At 38.7% G+C, this 10,264-nt stretch overlaps 1 protein-coding gene across 1 annotated transcript in view; it reads right to left on the bottom strand.

Annotated features, from left to right (window-relative positions):
* Window positions 1-2,192: 2,192 nt before the first annotated feature.
* Window positions 2,193-10,264, bottom strand: part of prtga (protogenin homolog a (Gallus gallus)) — a 34,399-nt gene continuing 26,327 nt past the window's right edge. Inside the window, exons 15-19 of the mRNA XM_022212980.2 lie at window positions 8,551-8,730; window positions 8,323-8,446; window positions 8,078-8,219; window positions 6,859-6,972; window positions 2,193-6,553 (exon numbers count right to left, since the gene is read on the bottom strand). Coding sequence (XP_022068672.2) covers window positions 6,152-6,553; window positions 6,859-6,972; window positions 8,078-8,219; window positions 8,323-8,446; window positions 8,551-8,730 — 962 coding nt within the window. The 3' untranslated portion in view covers window positions 2,193-6,151. The remainder of the gene's footprint in view (window positions 6,554-6,858; window positions 6,973-8,077; window positions 8,220-8,322; window positions 8,447-8,550; window positions 8,731-10,264) is intronic.

Raw genomic sequence — 10,264 nt, 5'->3', positions numbered from 1 at the left:
TTTTTTATTACGGAGCTACAGACCACTGGTGCCCTGTTCAGTACTATCAAGACATGAAAGGAAACTTCCCTCATGGAGACTTCAGACTGTGTGAGAACGGCTTTCGCCACGTCTTCGTCTTGGATGCAGGACGAGACGTCGCCAAAATGGTGGTTGAATGGATCAGAGGAGATCTGACTACATGAGCTCATTCTTCTGTTGGCATTTCTTCCACTGCCTGAACACAGATGACCACAACCTGTGATGACCAAAACCTACGAGCAGAGATGTTTTAACTGGACTGAAGAGAGATGGATTGGAAATATTTTAAATATTAATTTCTATAGGCTACCTCCCTGCTATACCCTCTTTCCCATCCAGTCTGATGCCACATTTTAGATGATTTATGCTGTCTTTTATCAGCCAGTGTGTTCAGTCCCAGCATGGAGCTCGTATGCCGTTTCTGTCTGTCACAATACTCTGCTGTCTCACAGACTGGACCGTCTGTTTTTTGGTAACAATACTGTGGTTTTAAGTGGATTCTTGTGAAACTACAAAGGTAATAAATGTTTTTTACCTAAGAGATAAATTATTTTATTGTTGTATGATCCTAAATATTTAATGAAGTGTTTTTACAAAGAAGGCTCTGGTGGCTGTAATTTTTACAACTTGTTTATCCACTGATGGTATTGTTTTATGTCACACTGAGCACGTAGAGGTTGCCTTCCTCTCCTGACCCTTACAGGCCTCCTTACCACTGTGTTCAGAGTTCAGGATGAACTTCATTCTAACAAATAAACTACCTGCACTAACTATGAGTTCAGCTGTGAACCAGAGCCTGTGTGGAGCTCATGTTCATACCAGGACAGCATTGTTCTGAAAACCAATTTGACATCATTGTTTATTTAGAGTTTATGTTTTCAGTGACTTGTAACGTTGGGTATAAGTCCTGATACATCTCATTATCCTGTGAAGTCTGTCCCCTCTGACTTAGGGTGAAAGATCTTGGACAGGTCCTCAGTCATACATTACAGCCATATAAGCTCATTTATAATCACTGATTTATCGAAGCATGACCTCTGACTGTGGCCATTACAAAATCTAGATTTCTGCGTACTGTAGCTTTAGCAGACATTAGTTTCCATGTAACGCAGACATTTGTGGTTAGGGTTAGTTAGTTATATATATATATATATATATATATATATATATAGTTTATAAATATATAAACCATAGTTAGCAACCGCCAGGCCATCTCTCAATTGGACAGAGGCGACCTGTCCAGGGTGTCCCCCACCTTCGCCCGAGTCAGCTGGGATAGGCTCCATCAACCCCCGCGACCCTAATGAGGATAAAGTGGTATGTAGAGAATGGATGGACGGATATTTGACAGCTGGGGAAGATGTTTTTGTTTTAATGTAATGACATTTGTGTCTGGATTGTGTATTTTTATGTTTCATAACCCCTTAATGCTCGATAATTTATTTTAAAATTTAATTTGAAAGTCCCCTCTTTCTGTGGGTTTAGATGATGTCACGAGTTAGTTGTGTTGTCAAACAATATATTTGTTTTTATCGTGTATTTTTTCATTTGTCCATTTTTGAACTGCATATAAATGTGTAAAAACATGTAGTTTAAATAAAAATTGCGGGTCAAAATTGACCCATTTTAAAGTTTGAAAATGTTGAAAAATATCTATTTTCACAATGAAACTTGTGATGTCCAGATTTTCAACTTTATAGGGAAATCTTTGAACATTTTTTGGTGGAAAAAAGAAATGTTAAAAATGTTTCTTTAAGAACATTTACAAAAAAATCAACCAAAATCCAGTGAAATTCGCTGGATTTTGGTTGATTTTTATGTCAAGGTTCTTAAAGAAAATTGAAGTTTTACTGACATATAGGTAATCATTTTAGATACTTTTAGGATTTCTTTGGAAGATTTTTACTCATTTTAAAAAAATATTTACAAGAACTTTCTTGCCAAATTTGGGGTATTTTTTTTTAAATAAAACTTTTAAGGGAAACTTTTAAGGAATTACTGGAATTTTCTTCCTGAAGGTTTCGCAAATTTTTAGAAATTTTGGGACTTTTTTGCAGAATTTTTTGATTTTTTTCAGACAAGGGAACACTACTTTTTGGTGCTCATAAACAAAGACAACAGGAGGGTTAATCAGCACAACACGTTGGAAAGAAAAAGAAGCAGACATCAGATAGCTTTTGTACTTTTATTTAAACTGAGAATCAGACTGTTTCATTATTAACCATCGTCTAAAATCTCCTAACTAAACATTTTTGGAAAAAAATAACTGGCAAGAAATTTTGCTGACACAGACAAAATGTAACAAAAACATTTAACAGAAAATAACAGATAACATAATAATTACAAAAAAGATACATTCATCAATTTCAAGAGTTGAAACCTGCTTTCTCCTGGAGGTGGAGCGGCCGTGGGTCCCCCTGAGTCTGACTGTAAATGACCCGCAGCGCTCCACCACATTTTAATTAAACATTCCTGCAAAAGGCAGAACAAAGAGCACAGTTCATCAGCTCATACCAGACTCTGTGTTCTGTCCCTTTTTATTCACATGCTCGGACAGCAACACAATTCCAACGTAACACATTTATGAGATGAAAAGCAGCAGATAAAAATGTATGTTTCATCTCTGTATGGAACACCGAAGGTAGCACTTGTGTACCTGCATGAACTGCTAAAGACCCAACTCAGAATCTGTACCGCCCCACTGGTTGTGTTTTATTATCTCAGTTTGAAAAACCTGAAAAGCTGAAGTATTTATGATAAGACCTGAACAGTGATTTGGCTTGAGATTCTGGACTGGGCCTTTAAAGCTCGAAGAATACAGAATATATGAACACATAAAAGTGAAAATGGAGATGTCTACCAGGATAACACGACTCCACTGTGTCAAAAAACATCCATCCTGAAAAGACAACAGGTTAAAAATTTGATTTTGTGGAAATAAAGGATGACTAAGAAACATTTTCATCCTGCTTTCTCACAGGAAAACACATCATACAGTTACAAAATGTGAATGAGAATACTGAAAATGACAACATTTCACACTAGGATAGGACGCCTTTAAACTGATCTCTTGCCAATATGCAACGGTGACCTTTTTAAAAAAAATTCTTTGGTTTGCATTGTTTGCTTTTATAAAGAAAAACTGATTGTGTTACTTTTCATCCCCATGATTGAATCCTCTACAGAATCCTCTGATTAAAATGTGGGAACATCTGTGCACCCACTGATGTTTCTAATATCTCTCTTATATCATAAAATAATTCAAAACTAGCAATAAATTTCAACTTGTTAGAGATTAAAAGGATAAACATATAGGTATTATATTTGAATAATATCTCATACATTTTAAAAAATACTTTATATTTTGATCGAGGAAATGTCACGAATACAAAAAAGGTGAAATATCAGCGGGTGCACAGCGACACACACACCTGCACTGCTGCAACACAGAATACTAAACAACATAATATACTGTATTTATCTCTTATAATATTCACCTACAATGTACAGACATCTGCTTGCAACAGTTTTCGAGGAACTCTGCGACAGGATAATTTGGTTGGTGTGCATAACATTGATTATTAATTGTCACTGAATCGTCATCAAGCGCCTGTGAATCCTTCCGGCGCTTCCTCAGAGTTTTAACCCGCGGCTCTCTGCTCTCTCTATGCCGCCGGTCAAGGCCACTCATGTGCAAGGCTTTGAGGAACGTCACCTCAACTGATCTCCAAGGCCGCGCTTTATCTTTGGTCTAACGATTATTTCACATTCCTCAGTAATCTTCTGCCGGAGATTAGTTGAGAGACTAAAATAAAGTTCAATTAGCAAACAACTCTTTGGGTAAATAGCGTCACAGTCACCGCTGCACATTGGCCTCTAATACAAAACTACTTGGCAGACAAGTGCTAATCTTTACCTACTCTACAGCAAAGCAAAACAAAAAAAGGAACTACAAAGTGTACTCAGAAGTACATTATCTCCTAACAAAAATATAGATTTTTAGAAGAGAAACATTTCACGGTGTTCATTCAGTTCTTCACTTCAGTCTCTGATTTAACACTTCCATCGCTTTCACTACAATCATTCTTCATGTGTTGCATTCTCACGTGGAGCTCCTCCCTCAGACAGATTCAGCTTTGGTTTGGGCGTCTGAGGGACACTTTCCACATTAAGGCCAATTATAAAGCTTTTCTGAACCGACATGTCGCTGCAAGCACTTCTGGTTTAACGCAAATAAAACGAAGAAGTCAACAAACACGGGAGTGTTGTTGTAAAAATCAGACATCGTAGAGCCCGAGGAGAAAACTCCAGAGGGGGCATCCATCTGTGTGGAGGGCAGCACAAACTTCTGAGCTGCTGGCACACAATGTCAGAGATACATTCAAAGCATTTTTAGGCAATTACACACTACAACAGTTTAGTACTAAGAAGATACCCTGTCAGTTCACCATGTAACACTACATGACTTTTCAAATGTACTAAACATTGTTCCCTGAGTTTAGGAAAACAACAAGACAATAAAATTAAATCTTAAACGAGGTAGTATAAAACGGGAATAGCAAGGGCAGCTGCACTCTAACGTACAAAACAAAGGAGACACTTATTATTTCCATCATACCATTACTCAACAATGGACAAAATGAACAAAAAAATATTATTAATACTGGCTCAGCACCTCAGCAACATCTGAGGGGATAAATAATGTGTGTTTTCCATCCTTCAATCCACACAGCGGGTGGAGCGAGAGGACGAAGCTGCAGCGCCCTTACCACCCGGTAAATCAGAACAAAGCAAGAGAAAAAAGACAAAACGAGATGACGATCGGGAAGAAAGTCATCAGGAAGTATAAAATGTAATGCAGCTGAAGCAGCTCATCACATAACATAGGTATAAGTAGTTATTAAATATACAGTGGAAAGTTTACCCAGAGGCAAACAAGAGGTAGATAATCAGCAAAAAGGACTCACGCTTCCCTTCGCTCCAGTGATAAACTCTATTAAATAACGTCAGAAATGTCACTTCGACAATCTTCTCTTAAACATTCATGGTGGGTGAGATTCTTTTTTTTTTTCCAAAAACATACACACACAAATAAAGAGGAAAAAATGACATTCATTGAAAGGAAAAGAAAGAAGTAAAAGAAATCTTCCTGCCAACATTTCGTACTGCAAAGGCCTCGGCTGGCTTCCTGTTCACCGTCTGTTACAACAAAAGAGGGTAAAAACGCTCCTCTTTGCTTCTTTACGCCTCTCGTTCATGCTTACAGGACTCTCACACCGACACTCAGGCCTGCAATGGACTGGCAGAGAAAATTAACTGAGGAGGTTAGTGTGGAGGGGTCCTTGTGTTTCTTGATTGTGGATTTTTTGGGTGCTTGTTCTCATGATGGTTGAGAGTGAGCTGAGGGGATCGTTATCAGTCTCACCTCTGTCATTTCAGTTTGCGGCTTCAGCCGATGAGCTTAGTTTGGCACAAAGTCTAGACTCACAACAGCTACTGTAACCTCCTCTGGTCCAAAGGAACAGAATCAAACTACCAGCAAATCCAAAGCTCACTAATTAACACGTCGTATCTTAATTGTTTTATAGGGAGAAACAAAGTGAAAAACAAAAATGAGCTGTTGTGCAGAGGGTTATGACTCGCTGGACAACTAGCCAAGACTCCAGGAAGTCACTGCTCTCAGCCAAAGTTGTTGTCTGATACATAAATGCCCCAAAAATCCACATTTTGCTTAAAAATTGAAACATTTTCAACAAGTGAAATGTGCTGTTGATTGCTGAGGTGTAAGGGTGCTGGTAGATGATTGTGTTGTCTTTGTTCAGGGGGGCTGTTTCCACTCTTTGTGCCAAGCTAAGTGGGTCAAGCTTTAGATTTAACAGATAGATGAGTGGTATTGATCTTCTAATCTAACTTTCTACTAGAAAGTGAATGAGTGTCCTAAGATCTGCCTATAACGTTTATTTGCCTCTCTTGGCATGGAGTGTAAATAAACTAAAAGGGCACTGTGGTGAGCTCACGTTTTTATGATGCGACAGCCTCAACAGTTAAATAGTTCTGCCAGTACACCGCTGCCTTCACGCCCTCACACACACACACACACACACACACACACTCACACACGCCTACACACTTAGACAGAAAGTGCAGACTGAGAAACGCTCTGGGCTTCATGTTCACAGCGGCTGCTATCAACAGACTCTTTCACCTTCATGTCAGTCTGACTGTCCTCTGACAGCTCGTTGGGTTCTTCAGCGGGGCTGCTGCAGTCCGAATCTCCGCCGTCCTCTGCTGTCAGAGACGGCGGCCGGCTACTGGGACCAGACAGGTTGGTCAACTCCGTCTCGTCGTGAGAGTAGCGACCGGAGTCTCCAGTTTCGTGGCTGCCTTCGCTGTTAGAAGATCCCTCTGTGTCCCCGGGACGCCCCAGCAGGACCTGCAGGGTGGGGGGCTGGTTCAGGGACATGGACAGCTCCTCCTCGTAGGTCAACACTGTGATGCCTGGCTGATAGGATGCAGAGCTGTGTCTCATATTCTGCAGGACAGCGACAGGTTCTCTTAGTCTAATTGTTCATGGATCAGTTTTAGAGTTACAGAAAGCTGCAGCTGATCGTAAAGTCTTGAAGAAGACATTATGCTGCCTTCATATGAAATCATCCAAACATAGAGCTTCTGAACTCATTTCCAAGCCTGTAACAATTACCACCAGTCAGGTAGTTAGCATATAAATGACAGGTAGAGCACAACTGAGAAGCCTGGGAAAGCAGTGCATTTTGGGATTTTTACCTATCAATGTACGTGCTGCTGACAGTGAGCAGGACACATCATTCTTAATCTTACCTGCATGGTTTTACTGTCCTTTTTCACTCCACCGCTGAAGAAAAACCATTTCCCTTTCTTCTCAGTGCTGGGCTGAACAGGGCCAAGAGAATTGATGACAAGATTTGTTCCCCCCTATGAGGAAAAAGGTGTGATGAGTAAAGTTAAGCATTTGTTAAATTATAATGCATTGAGAATATTATACTGTTCTTTAATTTTGCCGTATTTGGTATACTGTTTGGAGGTGTGGGGTAATTCATATCCTACTCATCTATTACCCTTAGTTATTTTACAAAAGAGGGCTCTTAGAATAATTAATAAAGCCGCTTCAAAAGAGCATACAACAAAACTGTTTCTGAAGTCAGGACTGTTAAAATTGAAGGATTTAATTGTTTTACAAACATTAATAGTCATGCATAAAGCAAACAGATGCCTGCTACCTTGTGGTTTGCAAACACTTTTTACTCTGAATAGTGAAACAAGTAGAAGAAATCTTGACTTTAAATATAATTCTGCAAGAACGACTCTTAAAGGAATGTGTGTATCTGTCGCGGGTGTGGAAAAATGGAATTCCTTGGAAAAAGATGTGAAGCAATGTTCAAACATTTTGCAGTTTAAATGTAAGTTTAAAGAAAACATATTTAACATTTATTCAAAGGAGCAATAACAATGATGTGATTGATTTGTAGATTGATTGTAGCCATCTGATGTTTTTTTGTTGTGGTTGTTTTTCTGTTTGAGTTTAGAAAAAAGACTGGGGTAGGAGTTAAAAAGACTTATTCTTCATCCTACTCCTGTTCTTGTACATGGGATGTGCGTATTCTGTGCTTTATAAATTGTATCCATTTGTTGATTTTTTTTAACGCATTACCATGGAAAAGAATAAATGAAATGAAATGAAAATATGTTTAATGTTTAAAAAGTAACACTGTAAAATGATTGCAGACTGTAAAATAAGGATGATTGTAGCAGATACAATCAGTAGCCTTGATATTATTGTAACTATATTTGAAGTAATTTGTGTAAAATCTGGTTGTTACAGCAACTTTTGCAAACCATATGAAACTGTAAACCTGCAATATTATTAAGATGAACAGATTTTTGGAATTAGTACCCTTATTTATGATTTTGGATATCCAAAAGTTTAAAAATATCAACATTAATAACACATTTTCAAGCATTTTCCAGAGTAGAAAAACAACATTTCCAAGTCTTTTGGTGACCTTGTGCCACACTGTACCTTGGCATCAATGAAATTACTTCGACTCATCATCGGCACGGCCACATCAGCGCCCTCAACTGGACCCTCAGTGCCCAGATGTCCTGCAGCTGCTGCAGATATGTTCACCCCTTCTCTGTACGTTTTAACGGAAGAAAATTTCCTAGAGGGAAACAAACATGGCGTCATAAGAGACAGGTCACTAAAGGAAAAACTGTGACATCAGAGGACCATGACTGTCATCACTGCTCAGAGGCAGAAAGTACCTGTTTTTGCCTCTGCAGATGATGATGAAAGCACAGATGATGATGCAAATGAGAGCGATGCAGACTCCCACACTGATACCCGTCATTGACTTTTGGTCCAGATGGTAAAATCCATCAGAAAAGGCTGTGAAGGATTAAAAAAACAACAAAAAACACATTGAGATCGTACCCAGTTTCAACAGTCCCCCATCATCCAGTATCATGTCATTTCATTAGCGTGTCACTGACCTGTTGAGTGTGTGGAGCCATGAGAGAGGCGGAGATCTTGACCAGAGGACAGATCTGTTCGTACGGTCAGTTCCACCGCGTGAGAAAACGGTCCATCGCCCATGCTGTTGGATGCAGAAACCTTCACCAAGTAAACCTGTCCAGGCTTCAGGTTCTCTAGCAGCGCCATGGTGATGCTCCCTGTCACGACAGTTAAGTCTTTGTCAATACAATGTTGAACAAAGTTTTTTCATCTTTTTAAACTTACTGGTGTCTTAAAAAGAGAATTGCAGCCATCATGTTAAAACCTTGAAATCAGGAAAGTATGAGTTTTGTTGTCTGACATTCACAGAGCACAAGGAAATGCATTGAATAGTATTTATAGAGATTAAAAGCATGATAAACAAATCTTAACTCAAGGTCCACTTACTAGCACTGTGAGGATTTTTACTTATACTGCACACTAAGGTATTATAGCAATCAGACTGAGAGCTGTGGTATTAAGTGAGCTGTTAGACGTATTCAACATGTCAGGAATCATACAGATGCATTATTTAATACATGTGTAAAACTACCTAATAAAACCAAGTTTCTTAGAAGTGTTTTTTTTATTACATATTCATTATTGTATATTCCATGCATCCACTGTGAGGCAGTCTAATATATGATGAAATAAGTAATTTTTTTTTAAAAAAACTACTAATTAGAACAAAAAAAATACTACCTCCTTCTGCAGAAGGGATACGTAATGAACAAACTTTTCTATGTGCAATATAACCGGACTCTATCCTAGTAGACTCAAGGGCAATACATCTGTTCACTCTACTTCAGTTCTTTTTCTGTTCATCTTTCTAGTATTAGTATACAGACACTTTACAGGAACACTTTTAGAAATTTACATTTTGTACTTTATATTATTTGTTATTTCTATTTTACTACTAACCTCTGTGTAATTGTGTATATTCCACTAACTTTTGTTTATTGTTTATTGCACTCTGGCAAAAATAATTTCCTCTGGGATGAATAAAGTAGATCTTATCTTATCTTATCTTATCTTACAGTGTAATATTTGGAGCTATGTGGTGATGCTTAAGACAGTGGAGTTTTGGGTTCTGCAGTGAGATATTTAACTGCTTTTAGAGATAACATGGAGAGAATAGTTGGACATTTTTGGAATTACAGGTATTTGCATATATCACTATCTTATCTGTACACAAAATATGAATACAGTCAGCAACCTGGAAACAGTGAAACAGTCTCGTTCCATCCAAACGTAACATAATCTGAGCAGCACCTCTAAAGTTCATTAATTAAAATGTTCAGATCAAACAGTAACTGAAGTGTAAAAATAACAAATTGCCAAAAGCCAAGAACCTAAAATGTTTTACTATTCCTTTGATGTTCAAATGCTGACCTGTGAAGAAGAGGACTCTGTGATGCAGTTTAAGAGAAGCATAAAAACAATCCTGGTGAGAGGTGCTGTGTGAGTGGAGCTTCTGAGGTAAAGAGATGGGGGTCAGAGGATCAGAGCTGTACACATTCCCATAACCAGTACCACCCAGTCTCCACACCACCAGAGCCCCAGCAGGGCCTGCAGGGGGGTGGCTGCTCAGTTTGAAGTAACGGGGGGCTGTGCTGAGCTGCAGGGGTTTTGTGAATGGCTTCACTTTTGACCCCTTCACCAGTGGCAGAGGGGGAATAGTGTGTCTTTTTTGTGTATTTCCTGGGGTCATCG

Source organism: Acanthochromis polyacanthus, chromosome 2 (assembly GCF_021347895.1).
Source record: "Acanthochromis polyacanthus isolate Apoly-LR-REF ecotype Palm Island chromosome 2, KAUST_Apoly_ChrSc, whole genome shotgun sequence".
Classification (NCBI taxonomy): Eukaryota; Metazoa; Chordata; class Actinopteri; family Pomacentridae; genus Acanthochromis; species Acanthochromis polyacanthus.
Note: the sequence above shows the minus strand (reverse complement) of the source record. Positions and strands in the feature narration are given on the sequence as shown.